The 17,744-nt window shown below is 44.6% G+C and overlaps 1 protein-coding gene across 1 annotated transcript in view; it reads right to left on the bottom strand.

Moving 5' to 3' along the window:
• The window catches only part of LOC101597289, a 69,616-nt gene that overhangs the window by 25,742 nt on the left and 26,130 nt on the right, over nucleotides 1–17,744 (bottom strand). Inside the window, exons 2-3 of the mRNA XM_045130635.1 lie at nucleotides 4,199–4,574; nucleotides 3,857–4,100 (exon numbers count right to left, since the gene is read on the bottom strand). Coding sequence (XP_044986570.1) covers nucleotides 3,857–4,100; nucleotides 4,199–4,574 — 620 coding nt within the window. The remainder of the gene's footprint in view (nucleotides 1–3,856; nucleotides 4,101–4,198; nucleotides 4,575–17,744) is intronic.

Here is a 17,744-nt window from a genome sequence, read left to right as displayed (position 1 = left end):
TTCATACATTCAAGTTATTATTGCCCAATATCTTTTTTTTTTTTCTCTCTCTCTCTCTTGGTTTGTCTTTTGTTTCTTTTCTTCTTTCCTTCCTTTAATCTCTCCTTTCTTTCCTTTGTCCCCCTCATTTTTTTTTTCTTGTTCTTTTTTGGACAAGGTCTCAGTTATCCCAGGCTGGCCTTGAACTCACAATGTATCTAAGTGTATGGCCTTGAACTCCTGGTCTTCCTGCCTCCACCTCCTACATGCTAGAATAAGAGATATGCACCACAGCAACCAGTGTATGTGGTGCTGGGGAACTGAACACAAGGCTTCGTGCACTTTAGACAAGCGCTTTACCTACTGAGCTATACTCCCAGGCTGGCACCCCAATATTTCTTTTCAACTTAAAACACTAAACATTATTTTATTTATTTATTTGGCCCCTTGAGTGCGGCATATCTGGCCTGGCAGGATTACAAGTACTGATAGGCCCCAACTGCTGATTCTCAAAGACCCTTGATTCATCTCACTCACAGACAAATGTGGAAAACACTTTCTCACAGTGATTCTCGATTTGGGCTGCACGTAAAGATCATCTGAGGGAGTTTTCACAAACTCCAAATGACCAAGCCACAGCCAAACCAGACACATCAGAAATATCTAAGAGCCGCTGGAACCAGGCACCTCTTAAAAAGTGTCTCACAGTGGGCTGAGATGCAGCCAAGGTTGAGACCGGCTATCCAGGGTCACCTTTGTGATATCATGTGACCTCTCCACCAAGTGGAAAGCCAAACTAGAGCCTGTCACCACCACAGCTGAGCTGAACAGGGACAATGAGTGGTCTGCCAAGCACTGGGTCACCCACAGGTGTTGCACTGGAATCCAGAGCTCATCAACCCGGGATTACTCTGTTCCTTCCAGGACAGCCATTTCTCAAACGGGCTGCACTTCACACAAATGTCAAATTGGGCAGGGCATGGGGGCGCAGGCCTTTAATCCCAGCACTTTAGAGAAAGAGGTGGGGGAGGACTGCTGTGAGTTCAAGGCCACCCTGAGACACCATAGTGAATTCCAAGGTCAGCCAGGGCTAGAGTGAGACCCTACCTCAAGAAAACAAAATGAAAGACAAGTTGGGGCTGGGGAAATGGCGTAGTGGTTAAGGTGTTTGCCTGTGAAACCTAAGGACCCTGGTTCAATTCCCCAGGACCCATTTAAGCCAGATGCACAGGGAGCACATGTGTCTGGAGTTTGTCTGCAGTGGCTGGAGGCTCTGGCATGCCCATTCTCTCTTTCTTTCTGCCTCTTCCTCTCCCTCTCCCTCTCCCTCTCTCTCAAATAAATAAATAAATGAAATATTAAAAAAGACAAATTGGTTAATCTTAAGAGATGCCACCTATGCCTCAATCTGCCTCTTTGGATTTCCCCACCTTGCAAATCTCTTGGGAAGGAGAAGGAGAATATGTGGGAGCGGGGTCTCCCACATATCCCACAGAGAATCAGAAGCACACAATTCCCATGGCCTCCTAAAAAGCCCCTGTGGGACTGTCCTCAGGGGACGACTGGAATGCCCAAGGGGCCCCCAGAGCCACTGCACCTGCCAAGTGCACCACCTTGGCTGCCCACCCCCCTTTCAGCTGCCAACAATGGTGTAGACGGTGCGGTCGCTCGGGGCAGGCCCACACCATCAGACAGTGAGTGGGTGAGCTCCACGGGGAGCGCAGGAAAGAATAAAATGAAGCTAAGGTGCTGGGTCCTAATCTTGATGTGGGACGGAGGTATCTGTGGTGCCAACTCCCAGGCCAGCAGCCCTCTTGCCCTTAACTATGTTAACAAAGAAATGACAACACAGACTCATGAGAAGGTCAAACAATGCAATTACTTTAGGGGGATTTAAGATTAAGAGGAAAGGCAGGGCTAGAGAGAGCTTAATGGTTAAGGCGCTTGCCTGTAAAGCCTGAGGACCCAGAGTCGATTCTCCAGTACCCACACAAGCCTGAGGAAGGAGGAAGAATAGGAGTTCAAGACCATCCTGATACTGTATCATGAATTCCAGGTCAGCCTGGTTAGAGCAAGACCATACCTCAAAAAAAAAAAGCAAAAATTGTGTCTCAAACTCTAATCACTCTGTAAGGCCTCACATTCACATTCAAATAGATGAAACCTAGGAATAATTTTAAGGTATTACTATTCCAAGTACATATAAATATGTATCAATTTTTTTTGAGATAGGGTCTTGCTATATATAGCTCAGGCTGATCTGGAATTTACTATGCAGTCTCAGGGTGGCCTCCAATTCAGGGTAATCTTCCTCCATCTGCCTCTGGAGTGCTGGGATTTAAGGTGTGCGCCCCCATGCGTGGCTCTGTGGTTTATGAGAGAATCACACACTGTGTAGCACAGGCTGGCACAGAACTCCAATGGGCAGCTTGAATAGTCTAAACAAAAACTGTTGAGATAGATGGGTATGGCAGCTCACACCTTTTAATCCCAGTACTTGGCAGACTGAGGTATACTGAGTTTGAGGCCAGCCTGGGCTACACAGAGAGTTCCAGATCAACCTGGGCTACAGTAAATTCTTGCACCCTGACCCCCCCAATAAAAAGCCTGGTACATGTCTTTAATCCCAGCACATGGGAGGCAGAGGTAAGAGAATCATCATGAGGCCAGCTGAGATTGCACAGTGAATTCCAGGTCAGCCTGGGCTAGTGTGAGACACGACCTCAGAAAAAGGGGGGATGGGGAGCTGGAGAGATGTCTTCGTGGTTAAGGGCGTTTGTGCAGGTAGCCTAAGGACTCAAGTGTTCAATTCCCCAGAACCCACTTAAGCCAGATACACATGGTAGTGCCTCCATCTGGAGTTCATTTGCAGTGGCCATTCTCTCTCATAAATAAATAGTTTTTATTTATTTATTTTTTTATGTCTAAGCTGGGCATGGTGGCCCACAATTTATCCCACCTCTAGGGAGGCAGAGGTAGGAGAATCATGGTGAGTTTTAGGCCAGTTTAGGACTAGAGTTCCAGGTGGGCCTAGACTACATCTAGACCTTACGCCCAAAACCAAATCAAACAAACAGACTAAACGCCAAGTGTGGGGGTCCATGCTTATAACCCTAATACTGGCAAGTCTGAGGTAGGAGACTCAATGAGTAAGGCCAGCCTGAGTACAGGGCAAAAAGAAAAACAAAAAACCCAAAACTTAAAAAAAAGAAAAACTCTTATTTCTGCCCTACTCTAGGTAATACCCATTTGTATCCACTAGATACAGGTCTGTGCCACCACGTCCAGCCTCATTTTAACCAAAGGCCCTATTTCCTTGGTCAGCGCTCAAATACAAAGACATAAACTGGTATCTGTAACGCGGAGATTGCCGTTTTATCTAAGAGGGATCCACTCCCTTAACTCAATGAAACAGCCTCACTTATTTTCCAACACAATCAAAGCACTTAATCAGCTACATTCTGGGCCACAATTTACTCAGCAGTATTTTGACAGCTACAATCTCGCTGGGACTTGTGCCTAAATTCACCTATTCCAACTTGCTTCAACTCCTTTTAAAGTGTACAGAAACCTTCCCATAAGATGCCGGGCAATGTCCTTCCCAAACCAGCGGACTTCCCAAGTCACCAACACGCAGGGACAGCACTAAGAATACACGCGCGCACACGCGCGCGCTACCCGGGCCGCTTGGCTGGAACCCCCCAGGTACCCCCATCAGTCAAGGAGAACCTGAGGTCCCACCTTTCCCGGTCGCCCCTTTCCCAGATATCCACGTATGTCAATCCGCACAGTGGACGAAGCAAACCTCCCAGGGACAGGCAGAGCAGGGCCCCCCGTCCCGCCCGGTGCCCATGCCCGGTGCCCCCCACAGACGGACCTGCGTCCAGGGTCTCCGGCGACGGCGGCTCGGTCCCCACGGGGGACAGGCGCCGCGGAGGCTTCTCGGTCCAGGGGTTCTGTCGGGACGGCGGCGCAGCTCCCCGCCGCAGGGACCCCCGGGCCCGCGCGGCAGCTGCAGCGCCGGGGGCCTCGCGGGCAAGGCCGCTCGGGGGCCCTGCGTCCCGGCGCGAGCGCGGGCGACGGTCCTCCCCGCGCCCCGGCGCTGCCGGCGGCCACGCCCGCTCACCCGCGGCCCACGGAGACTCCCTCTGGCCGGCAACCCGGGTGCGGGGCCGGCTCCTCCCGAGGGGGAGCGGCGGGCACCGGGGCGCGCGCCCACATCGTGCCCTCACCGCAGCCTCCCCAGCCGGGGACCCCGCGTCCGGTCCCAGGAGCCCGGCCGCCCGTCTCCACGCCGCCGGGAGACTCCCGGGACCGGCTCGCTCCGGACATCCCGAATCCGCCCCGCCGAGGCCTCGCCGTGCCCGGCGTACCGCCCGCCGACTAGCAGCGCTAAGCGCCCGCCGCTCGGCTCGTTGGGCCACGCGCGGCCGGAGCTCGCCAGCCACGCACGCGCGCAGCCAATAGCGGCCCCGAGAGGGCAGGCGGGGCAGGGGCGGGGCCACGGGGAGGTGGGCGGGGCTTATCTCCGCGTGGCCAGAGGCCCCGCCCCGCCCGGCGCTGCCCGGGGAAGCAAAGGCCTTGAGCGCAGGAGCCTGGGCATAGACCACTGAGTGAAGTCTCTGCAAATCGCCTGCAGATGCATGCGCCACCTTGTGCCTCTGGCTGACGTGGGTCCTGCGGAGCCGAACCGAAGTTCTTTGGCTTTGCAGGCAAGCGCCTTAACCGCTAGGCCATCTCTCCAGTTAGCTTGCTCTCTCTCACTCTCTCCCTCTCTGTCTCTCTTTAAAGATTTTATTTTCATTTATTTATTAATTAGAGACACACAGAGAGAGTTTGTAGGCCTGCCCTTAACCACTAAGTCATCTCTGCAGCTCGCTCTGTCTCTCTCTTTAAAGATTTTATTTTCATTTATTTATTTATTAGAGACAGAGAGAGAGAGAGTTTGTATACCGTGTGCAGTTCTTTTGTAGCCACTTTATGGGTATTTTAATGGCCCTGTGTACTAAATGACTGCTGGGCGAGTATGCAGAATTTACAGAGGAAGTAGAGAACTGCTGTACTTATGAAGGAAAATATCCTCAGCTTGGTGACTATCTTGTAAAATAATAATAGAACATTTTACAAACAGTACCTTTACACTTGCATGTTTTTCTGTTCACAAGTCTAGCTCTTTCCTATTTTTATTTTATTCTACATGTGATCTTGATACAGAGGTCATTCTGGTCTACTACTGATTTAATCTCTTAAGCTCAATTTCAGAATATACCCTGTGAATATTTTAATATTAGCCCTAAACACATACATGTTATAATTAGTGAATCAGCTGTGGGAAAAACCTGACGATCACAAATGTTGAGCAAAGAAAATAGAGCTGAAGAGCTCAGTCATAAGTAGCATGCCATAATATTTAGTCTGGTTGGTCTTCCAATGCTGAAGAAAAAATCAGGCGGTGTTTAGTATCATTACCTGACAATTTGTATGAGTTAGTATGTTCTAATATATCACAAAGAAGAATATGTTAAAATAATGCAAGAAAGTAAGGTTAATTTGTACTATTCTACTTAAGGTTAAAACATTCAATCTTTAAGAAATTTTGCAGTGCCAAATTAACTGAATCACATTTGTGTTATATGCCAGTCACTTAAAGAACTATCAGAAAGTTATGTCAAAAAAGCCTTCCACAACATCTTTTACTTAGGAGTCACCCTTTGCAGAGTGTTGATAGGGTATGAAAATTCTCATATCCAGTTCAAATACCTAATGTGCAACACCTAATATAATTTTTAACAGTTATGATGATTTCCAGGGTTAGAGAGATAGCTAAGTAGTTAAAGGCACTTGCTGGCAAAACCTGACAGCTTGAGTTCAATTCCTCAGTACCCACATAAAGCCAAATGTACAAAGTAGTGCATGTGTCTGGAGTTCATTAGGCAGTGGCTGGAAGCCTGGTATGAGCACACTTACTCTTGCTCTTTCTCAATAAATAAAAAGAAAAAAGATTATTTCCAAGCTGGAGACATGGCTTAGCTGTTAAGGTGCTTGCCTACAAAGTTTAAGGAACCAGGTTCAATTACCCATTAGCCACATAAGACAGATACACAAGGTGGTGCATCCATCTGGAGTTCATTTGCAGTGACTAGAGGCTTTGGTGCACCCATTCTTTCCCTATCTGCCTCTTTTTCTCAAATACATAAACCAATAAATAAAATGTTTATTAAAAAAGTTGAAAAAAGAGTATTTCCAAATGATTAAAGATAATATTAACAGTAGGAAGTAGAACTAGAGAATTATAAATATTATTGTATGGTCGTTCAGAGCAGTATTTTGATGAAATTATGGAAGAGAGCTTGATTAGGCCTGTTTGTAAACAATGTCTTTAGGTCACTTATTTATTTGTTTTTGGGGGGTAGGGTCTCACTTTCACTCAAGATTGACCTGGAACTCATTGTGTAATCCAGCTTGGCCTCAAATTTACAGTCGTCCTCATACCACAGCTTCCCAAGTGCTGGAATTACAGGTTTAAGGAACTGCACCTGGTTTTGCAAAATAGCGTCTTTCATTTTTTGTGTTTCTTGAGGTAGGATTTCACTCTGTAGCCCAGGCTATGTATTCTCAGGCTGGCCCCGAACTCCCAGTGATAATTTTACCTCAGCCTCACAAGAGCTGGGATTAAAGGTGTCAGCCACCATGCCCAGCCTAACAAATAATGTCTTAAGGGAGAGTTTATTGATTGAAGTAGAAGGGACAAAGTTTGGAGTAGAACACCCCTTTTCAAAAATTTTATTTGTCAGGACTGGAGAGATGGCTTAGCAGTAAAGGCACTTGCCTATAAAGCCTAAGGACCTAGGTTTGAGTCTCCAATACCCACCTAGGGCAGATGCTTACGCTTTTTTCTGTTTGGAGTTTGTTTGCAGTGGCTGGAAACCCTGGTGTCCCCATTCTCTCTCTATCTGCCCCTCATTCTCTCTTCGTCACATAAATAAATTAATTAATTAAATATTTTTAAAACTTATTTACTTAAAGCAAGTGGGCTGAAGAGATGGCTTAGCGGTTAATGTGCTTGCTGCAAAGCCTAAGGACCCATGCTCAACTCCCCAGATTCCACACGAGCCAGACACACAAGGTGACGCAGGTGCACGTAGTGAACACGCACAGGGTATGCTCGCATCGCGAGTTCAAGAACGGTGGCTGCAGGCCCCGATGCACCAATCCTCTCTCTCTCTCTAACTTTCATTCTCTCTCATGAAAAAAGGCCAGTTTCTTGTGCTTTTATTTTCTTTTCTTGGTTTTTTGAGGTAGGGTCTTATGCTAGCCCAGGCTGACATGGAATTCACTATGGAGTCTCAGGGTGGCCTTGAACTCACTGCAATCCTCCAACCTCTGCCTCCCAAGTACTGGGATTAAAGGTTTGAGCCACTAGGCATGAGCAACATTATTTAAAAGTTAGGAAAATTTACTTTGTCTCTCAGTACTTGTCCAAAATTGAGGCAAAACCTGTGCTGATGGCATTCTTTTTTTTTTTTTTTTTAACCTGCAATGGTTTCTTTTAGACATGCAAGAGCAGCCATTTCAGAATTACTAATATAAAGCAAGCAGCTGTATACAGGTAACAAAAAAGTAACATTTCGTTACAGCTCAGCACATAGCATCACCAACCAACGGGCATGAGGCAATGCATATTTATGCACCATTAAAATTAAATGTTCTTCATGTTATATGGTGGTAGTGGTTTGGAGAAATGGAAATGAAAGACTGTGTCACAGTGCTTCAAATGTAGCACGTTACAGCAAGAACAGAGGGAACTGATCTGTGTTCCTACCTAACACTAAGTTTGCTCAATGTCTTCTTTCATGTAAATTAGTTTAAGTATCTTCCAAGTTACTTCAGGTTTTTTTTTAACTAGGATTTCTTTAAAAATATATTTATTTATTTATTTTATTTATTTGACAGAGAAAGAGGGAGAGAGGTAGAAAGAATGGGCACATCAGGGCCTCCAGTCACTGCAGAGGAACTCCAGATGCGTGCGCCCCCTTTTGCATCTGGCTATCTTGGGTCCTGGGGAATCAAACCAGGGTCCTTTGGCTTTGCAGGCAAATGCCTTAACCACTAAGCCATGCCTCCTGCCCCCTAGGGTCTCTTTAGATAAACTAGTAGCCCATATTGGCCTAGAATCCATCATCCTCCTGTATCAGTCTCCCACGTGCTGGGATTACAGGCAAACACCACCATGCCAAGCTTTGAAGTTTTGTTTAATAACAGCTTATTTAATTCAATCTTTAACTCTCTAAATATAAACAATGAATTATATGGTGCTTTTTCTTTTATAATAAAATATGCTACAAGTTTTGTTAAGAGGTTATATAGTATCCCTCAACATACAATTTTAATATTTGGAAATGTACATCCATAGTAACAAAAGCATTAAATACTTTAACTGAAGACAATATATTAGAAAGCTGAAAATATTAGGTATTGCACATTAGGTATTTGAACTGAATATGAGAATTTTCATACCCTATCAACACTTTGGAAAGGGTGACTTGCAAGTAACAGATGTGGGAGATTATTTTTTGACATAACTTTCTGATAGTTCTTTAAGTGACTGGCATATGGCACCAATGTGATTCAATTAATTTGGCACTGCAGAATTTCTTAAAAATTGAATGTTTTAACCTTAAATAGAAAACTAGAAGTTAACTTTACTTTCTTGCATTATTTCAACATATTCTTCTTTGTGATACCTTAGAACATACTAACTCATACAAAATGTCAGGTAATCACACCAAGTACAGCTTGTGTTTTTCTTCAGCAGTGGAAGACCAACCAGACTAAATATTATGGCACGCTACTTATGACTGAGCTCTTCAGCTCTATTTTCTTTGCTCAACATTTGTGATTGTCAGGTTTTTCTCACAGCTGATTCACTAACGATAACATGTATGTGTGTGTGGTTAATATTACTTAAAATGTTCACAGGGTATATTCTGAAATTGAGTTTAAGAGATTAAATCAGTAGTAGACCAGAATGACCCATTTGGGGGGGGGGGAGTCAGATAGAGAATTAGCACGCCATGGCCTCTGAGTGGTGCAAACAAACTCCAGATGCATGCTCTACCTTTTGCATCTGGCTTACCTGTGTCCTTTGGCTTTGCAGGCAAGCCCCCTGACCACTAAACCATGTCTGCACCCCAGCCTAGCCTGACTTGGCTTGGCTGGGTAACCGAACTTTGCAGCTCCAAAAAGGGGTGCGAGTGGGGAGGCCTGGCCCGGTGGAGGAGGCGCTGGGAAAGGGGGCGGGGGGCTTTCCCAGCGGCTGCACAGTGAGCCTGGCAGCTTCGCACTGTGGCCACTGTGGCCCAGAGGCCCCACCTGCCAGCCCAGGGCAGGATGCTACAGCCAGGTGTCCCTGAGATGCTTTAAGCCCCGCCCCCGCGCACCCCACATCTCCGCAGTGCAGCTAGGGTGTCTGGATCGTTTTATTTTCAATTATTATTTATTTTTTTCCAGTGGGGAGCTCTCTGAGCAGCCGCGATGGCCAGCACCAGAAGTCTTGAGCTAGAGACACAAGTCAGGGAGGCAGCAGCAGCTTGGGCCCCAAGGTCCGCGGGCTCCTCCCCATCCCTGCACACAGCGTCCCCTGCAGCTTCTCCCTGAGCTCCCAGAAGAAAGCCAAGAAAGCGCACTTTTACTGCATGGGGACCCGCTGCTTCTATGGCCTTGTCTTTGCCATCTCCAGCCACCGCTTCAGCCCCTTCCGTGCGCTCCTCCGAGCTCACCTGCTCCCTGTATGAGTGTGACCCTGCCTCGGGGTGACCGCACCATCTACACCATTGATGGTAGCCAATGGTGACGCAGCCAAGGTGGTGCGCTTGGCAGGTGCAGGCATCCCAGCCCTCCCCTGGGGACAGTCCACAGGGGTCTTTTTAGGAAGCCACCGGTATTGTACGCTTCTGTTTCTCAGTAAGATGGGGGGGGGGGGGCGGGGGCGTGCACGCATTCTCCTCCTCCATCCCACGAGATTTGCAAGGTAGGGAAATGCTGAAAGGTAGATTTAGGTGTAGGTGGCATCTGTCAAGATTAACCAACTTGTCTTTTTTTTTAAAAAAAATTTTTTTCTTTATTTATTTGAGAGAGAGAGAAACAGAGAATGGGCATGCCAGGGCCACCAGCCACTGCTGAGGAACTCCCAACACATGCACCCCCTGTGCATCTGGCTTCCATGGGTCCTGGGGAATTGAACCAGGGTCCCTAGGCTTCACAGGCAAACGCCAAGCCATTTCCCCAGCCCCAACTTGTCTTTTTTGTTTGTTTTGTTTTCTCGAGGTAGGGTCTCACTCTAGCCCAGGCTGACCTGGAATTCACTATGGAGTCTCAGGGTGGCCTTGAACTCACAGCAGTCCTCCCCCACCTCTGCCTCTAGAGTGCTGGGATTAAAGGCCTGCGCCCCCACGCCCTGCCCAATTTGACTTTTGTGTGAAGTGCAGCCTGTTTGAGAAATGGCTGTCCTGGAAGGAACAGAGTAATCCCGGGTTGATGAGCTCTGGATTCCAGTGCAACACCTGTGGGTGACCCAGTGCTTGGCAGACCACTCATTGTCCCTGTTCAGCTCAGCTGTGGTGGCCACAGGCTCTAGTTTGGCTTTCCACTTGGCGTAGAGGTCGCATGAAATCACAAAGGTGACCCTGGATAGCCGGTCTCAACCTTGGCTGCATCTCAGCTCACTCTGGGGAACTTTTTAAGAGGTGCCTGGGGCTGGAGAGATGGCTTAGCGGTTAGGCGCTTGCCTGTGAAGCCTAAGGACCCCGGTTCGAGGCTCGGTTCCCCAGGTCCCACGTTAGCCAGATGCACAAGGGGGCGCACGCGTCTGGAGTTCGTTTGCAGAGGCTGGAAGCCCTGGCGCGCCCATTCTCTCTCTCCCCCTCTATCTGTCTTTCTCTCTGTGTCTGTCACTCTCAAATAAATAAATAAAAAATTAAAAAAAAAAAGAGGTGCCTGGTTCCAGCGGCCCTTAGATATTTCTGATGTGTCTGGTTTGGCTGTGGCTTGGTCATTTGGAGTTTGTGAAAACTCCCTCAGATGATCTTTACGTGCAGCCCAAATCGAGAATCACTGTGAGAAAGTGTTTTCCACATTTGTCTGTGAGTGAGATGAATCAAGGGTCTTTGAGAATCAGCGGTTGGGGCCTATCAGTACTTGTAATCCTGCCAGGCCAGATATGCCGCACTCAAGGGGCCATTTGGCACTGTATGAGCTGTCTTAATTCCTGCAGTATTTACTCTTCTTTGGCTTCAGGGAGCAAAAGTATTACTAGCAGTTCCAAATCTCTATTTCTGAATACCACTCAGAAAGATGGGCTGGCACTCACCTTTAATCCCAGCACTCAGGAGGCAGAGGGAGGAGGATCGCTGTGAGTTCGAAGTCACCTTGAGACACCATGCTGAATCCCAGGTCAGCCTGGGCTAGAGCAAGACCCTACCTCGAAAAAAAAAAAAAAAATGATGAGGCAGATGCTAAGAATGTAGTCTCCGGTGCTTCCTTAGTGTAGATGTACATTTTCATGTAGCTGCAGTCATATTAGCTTGCCAGGGGGAGAAAACTGATTTCCGAGCCAGGCATTTCAAGAAATATTATTTCTTGAAGCCAGGTGTGGTGGGGCATGCCTTTAATCCCAGCACTTGGGAGGGCAGAGGTAGGAGGATCACCAAGGCCACCCTGAGACTACAGAGTGAGTTCCAGGTTAGCCTGGGCTAGAGTTAGACCCTATCTCAAAAAACAAAAACAAAACAAATTATTTCAACATGCTCTTATATTCCAAAGACATTTTCTGCATTTTACAGATGAGGAAACAAATACTTTTTACAGCTTCTGCTTTTTCTTCATCTACAGCTCAACTCTAAGAAATTAATATTACTAAATTAATATAGCTATCACTGTTATCAGATGATACCCTTGCTCTGGCTACATGGCAACCCAATCAAAATGAAGTTGTCATGTGTGTGTTTGTGTGTGTGTGTGTGTGTGTGTGTGTGTGGCTTGACACATTGTCTTAGTAGTGTATTTTAGATTTGAAAGATAATCCGTAAGTGTGTAAGTCAAAGATATCGTTAAAAGGATTATGTTTTCTCAGTCATGTGAAATGCTTAAAAGCAACCTTTCCTTAGCTATTTCTAAATTGGGAAATCAGTTTTCTTTCTTTTGTCCATCCAGGGTGGACAAAAGCAAAAAGGAGGGTATTTGGATACTGGCGCTTCAGATAATTGTACAGGTACGCCATGAAATTGTAAGGTACACAGGCTTCATAGCATTCTGGGCAGGTGTCCACATATATTGAAATATTTGGAAATGTCAAAGCCAACCACTAACAAGAGCTTAGATGTTACAGAGCTGTCGCCTCAGTGACATGAATTACTACTACAATTCATGGCACTCACAAAAAGCTAGCTCGTAAACCTGGATATCGTGTTATATAAACTTATCATAAACTTTATGATCATGAAGGATACCAGATAATTCAGAATGAATTCGAGTGTGTGTGTGTGTGTGTGTGTGTGTGTGTGTGTGGTGAGCAAATATGAGGAATTTACCTGCTACCAGTGAGCTACAACCAAAAACCTGTGAAATAAGCCTTGTAAAGCAAGGAACATCTTAGTTATAGTTACTTTAAAAAAAAATGTTTGGGGAAAACAGTGAACATGAAAAGAAGAGTTAATTACTTGGGTTCTCACATGGAACCCCAAATCTCTCTTACCATGCTATAGAAAATGCTGCTAAATGGGTTTGGTGGTTTGATTCAGGTGTCCCCCATAAACTTAGATGTTCTGGATGCTAAGTTCCCCAGCTGATGGCAATTGGAAATTAACGCCTCCTGGAGGGAGTGTATTGTTGGGGGTGGGCTTATGGGTATTATGGCCAGTTTCCCCATGCCAGTGTTTGGCACATTCTCCTGTTGCTGTTGTCCACGTTGTGTGGGCCAGGGGGTAATGTCCACCCTCTGCTCATGCCATCATTTTCCCTGCCGTCATGGAGCTTCCCTTCAAGCCTGTAAGCCAAAATAAACCTCTTTATCCCAAATTCTACTCTTGGTTGGGTGATTTCTACCAGCAATGCGAACCTCACTGCAACAAGGTGCTTAGCAGTTAAGGTGTTTGCCTATGAAGCCAAAGGACCCAGGCTCGGTTCCCAGGACCCATGTAAGCCAGATGCACAAAGAGTTTGTTTGCAGTGGCTAGAGGACCTGGCATGCCCATTCTCTGTCTCTCTCTTCTCTCTATCTCTTTCTGCTCACAAATAAATATTTCTTAATTTTTTTTTAAATGAAAACAAAAAGAAATGCTACTAAAGACATTTTCTTTATATCTAATTACATTAAAGCCATAGTCATGTCTAATGCTGAAAATTTTTAATTTTGGTAGAAATAGAAGACAGTATGTGACAAGCATGGTAATAGACAATCAGCATCTGTGGTTTTAAACAATATATAAAAAAATAAACAAGACGGGCATTAATCTTTCAATAATATAGTATAACTACTACTTACATACATTTATGCCATATCAGGTACTCTATGTAATACAGAGATGACTGACATTATAGGAAAGGCTGGCATCCCCGATTGCACATAAAGTACCTGATGAGATATATATATATATATATATATATATATATATATATATATATATATATATATGAATGACTCTGACCAAAGGTCACTTAATTCAAAAGACTACCTTATACTGGGAATGATGGTGAATCTCTTCTAACTTGTGCCAGGACACCCTTAAATAAGTCCTAAGACCAAAACGATGTTTGTACAGCCTTTAATGGCACCCAGTGGCTCTGTGGTCCCAACTTTTGGCCCTGGTAGCCCCAGGATGAGTTTTAAAAGGTACACTCTGGAAAGCTATTATCACACTTAAGGGTTGTGTATACATTTCTGTTAACTCTGCTAATATCTCATCTGTTTTACAAGCCATGTGGAAACAGATTCAGACTATGTCAGACACTACTATGTCATTCAATGAACAGTTCTGAAAGAAAATCTCAGCCACTCCACTTACCTGGGTTCCCTTGAGTGCCCCCCAAGGCCTTCAAGTCCACACGAGAATAACAACCCTGAAGGCAACCAGATTGCTATGTGCTTATTTCTTATTAACTTCGTACTTTTATTCTTACTCCCCAACAGTCTCTTCTAACTATCTTCCTGTACCATCAATACATTTCCAGGGTCCTTTAGAGTAGTTGTCCTCTCTGGAAGAGACACATGGGTTCTTTGTTCCCTCCAGCTCCTCACATGGCGGGAGCACCTTGAACTTTTTTCTTTCCTCACTTTTTCCCCCCAGATCTGTATCTGGTCACATGGACTCCTGAAAGACATGTGGCCCACATGGGCTTTTGGGCTCCACATGGTGTACTTTTCCCCACTTTATCTCTCAGCCTTCCCCTTTCCCAACTCCTTTATTAAATCTGAATAAAATGTGATATATTAAAAACCATTCTCTTGAATCTGGAATTGCCAATTCTTTGGTTAGTTTGTAGATATGAACTCAGGGCTTGGGGTTCCAGGAAACACCCCAGAACCTCAATTTCCCAGTTACATCTCTAGTCTGAGAATAATGAGCCAAACTTGGGTTAGGTTGGATATTCTTCAGTGCTGCTCTTTTTAAGTCAAAAGTGGTGGTTGAAGGAGAAACAGAAATTCAAAACAAAACATAGTCAAGGGAACAAGCATTTGAACCACATTCAGAAACATCCCATATATTGGCTATAAAATGGAGTCTAGAGTCCCCAAGTCAGACAAGGAAACTTTTTAAAATTAGCATAGAAATAATTGTTTCATTTATGTTGTATTTCAAACAAATTTTGGTTTTGTTTCCCTTTCGCAATCTATTTATCCCTTCCCCCTCCCTTGTTTCCCTCCCTTTCCCATCTCTCTTTTCCCCTTTGTTAGTGCATTTCCCCTTTGGTTCCCCCATCCCTTCCTCCCCTTCTGCGTAGGTTTGAGTGGTCTTTTGTGTTTTCATATGAATTGTTGGGTTGTATTTTCTAGTTTTGAGAATGCCATCAGAAGTTAGGCTGGAATTGCACTGAAGTAAACTATGGATTACTTTTAGTAGTATAGACAAGTCTCTCTAACGTCTGATGTCTTTTTTTTTTTAATTTAATTTATTAGTTTTCATTTCAGTGAATACAGGCAGTTTGGTACCATTATTTAGGCTCATCTGTGATCTACCCCCTCCCATTAGACCCTCCTTGTTAATGAAAATGGATCGTGCATTGTGGAGTTAGCCCCCAGTTATTAGTATGATAAATGTCTCTGCAAATCATGACCCAACATGTAACTCTGACATTCTTTCTGCCCCCTCTTCCGCAAGATTTCCCTGAGCCATGTTGGGTTCATTTTTGGTCTGCTTCAGTGCTGAGGTGTTGGGGACCTCTGAGGCTTTGGCTCTCTGATTTGGTAGGAGTTGATTGTCTGATGTCTTTTATTTCTTTCTTTAGTGTCTTTCAGTTTTCTCTGTAGGGATCTTTCACATTCTTGATAGAGTTTATTCCTAGTTATTTTCTGGAGCTATAATGAGAAGGATATTCTGCCACATTTCTTTCTCAGCAAGTTCATTGGAACTCCATGAAAACTTAACTATTTTTGTATGTTGATTTTGTATCCTCCAACTTTATTGAAGGTGTTTTTCTGAGAGTTTCAGAGCAGAATTAATAGGGTCACATTAATATAGAATTATATCATCTACAACCTGCAAATAAGGATAGTTTCACTTTTTAAAATATTTTATTTATTTATTTGAGTGAAAGAAAGAGGCAGATATAATGGGAGGGCCAGGGCCTCTATCCACTGCAAACAAACTCCGGATGCATATGCCGCCTTGTGTATCTGGCTTATATGGGTACTGGGGAATTGAATCTGGGTTCTTAGAACTGTAGACCTTAACCACTCAGTAATCTCTCCAGGCTTCATTGTTTTCTATTTTTATCCTCTATATGTTTGCCTTATTGCCCTAAGTAAGACTTTGAGAACTATGTTAAAGAAGAGTGGGGAGAGTGAACATCCTTGTCTTTTTCCAGATTTTAGAAGAAATGCTTCTCGTTTTCCCCATTGAGTCTAATGCTGGCTATAGATTTGCCATATATAGTCATTATCATTTCCAGGCATGTTCCATCTATTCCTTGTTTCTCTACAACTTTCATCAGGTAGACAAACTGAACTTTGTCAAATGCCTTCTCTGCATCTATCAACATCACCATGTGATTTCTGCTCATTCATTTATTTATATGGTGAATTATGATTACTGGTTTATGTATGTTGAACCAGCCTTGCATTCCTAGAATGAAACCAATTTAATGATCTTGGTGAATAATCTCTATATAATCTCCTTTATGTGTCCTGCAGTTCTGTGTTGAAGTTCTTTGTGCAGAACTTTTCAATCTATATTTATCACGAAAGTTTGTTTATAGTTCTTCCTTTCTATTTTGCTGTCTTTGTCTTCTATTGCTATTAGGGTAACTGGCTTCGTAGAATGAGTGTGGAAGTGTTGTTTTCCCTTCTATTTTATGCGGCACTTGGGAAAGCCTAAGAACTGAGGTCCCACATAAGCCAGATGCACAAAGTGACACAAGTGTGCAAAGTCACACATGCCCACAAGTTGTACCCTTGTCTGGGGTTTGATTGCAATGCGAGGCCCAGGTACTCCAATTCTCACTCTCTTTCACTGTTGCATTCGCTCTCACTCTCACTTTTGCTCTCACCAGTCTGTTGGGCTTGCATCAAAAAAAAACTTGCCTATGGAGCTTAAGGTTCAATGCCCCAGGACCCATGTAAGCCAGATGCACAAGGTGGTGCAAGCATCTGGAGTTTGTTTGCAGTGGACAGAGGTCCTGGCATGCCCATTCTCTCTGTATCTGCCTCTTTATTTCTCTCTCTCAAAAGATAATTTATATCTTTTGGCTTTGTAGTAAGTCCATAGCCAGGTTTTTGGAACACATGTTTCCTAATGATGGGATGAGTGTCACTGGGGTCTGTGATAACAACTTTTTTTGGTCCCTCATTTAAAAAAAAAATTCAATGTATTTATTTGTATTTTCTTTTTGAGGTAGGGTCTCACCACTCTAGCCCAGGCTGACCTGGAATTCACTATGTTGTCTCAGGGTAGACTTGAACTCACACTGTGATCCTCCTACCTGTGCCTCCCAAGTGCTGGGATTGAAGGTATACACCACTACTCCCAGCTTAGGGTCCTAGTTTTATTTCTTTGGATCTTATCTTTTATGGCTAGTTTGGCTAGTCATTTGTCCTGTGGTTAATAAACAGTTTTGGGGGTGGGAGCGTTTGAGGTAGGGTCTTACTCTAGTCCAGGTTGATGTGGAATTCACTATATATATTAGGGTGGATTCAAACTCATGGCGATCTCTCTACCTCTGCCTCCTGAGTGCTGGAATTAAAGGCATGAGTCACCATACCTGGCCATTTTGTTATGTTTTGTTTTCCTGAGGGAAAGTCTCAATTTAGCCCAGGCTGGCTTTGAGTTTACAGAGATCCTCCTATCTCTGCCTCCCAGGATCAAAGCCAGGTACCACATTCCTGGTTATTATCAACCTTTTTAATGCACATATCTTATATGTAAAACTAAAGAAATGCTTTCATACTATAAACACTACTGACTCAACGTTGCTTTTTTGTATTTATAATTGACAGTGAAAAGAAATATAAATTTAGTAATTTGGAAGATTTATATATTTGCTTAGTACTGTGT

Source organism: Jaculus jaculus, chromosome 12, assembly GCF_020740685.1.
Source record: "Jaculus jaculus isolate mJacJac1 chromosome 12, mJacJac1.mat.Y.cur, whole genome shotgun sequence".
NCBI classification, from domain to species: domain Eukaryota; kingdom Metazoa; phylum Chordata; class Mammalia; order Rodentia; family Dipodidae; genus Jaculus; species Jaculus jaculus.
The sequence above is the reverse complement of the archived record's forward strand: the minus strand, read 5'-3'. Positions and strand labels throughout refer to the sequence as shown.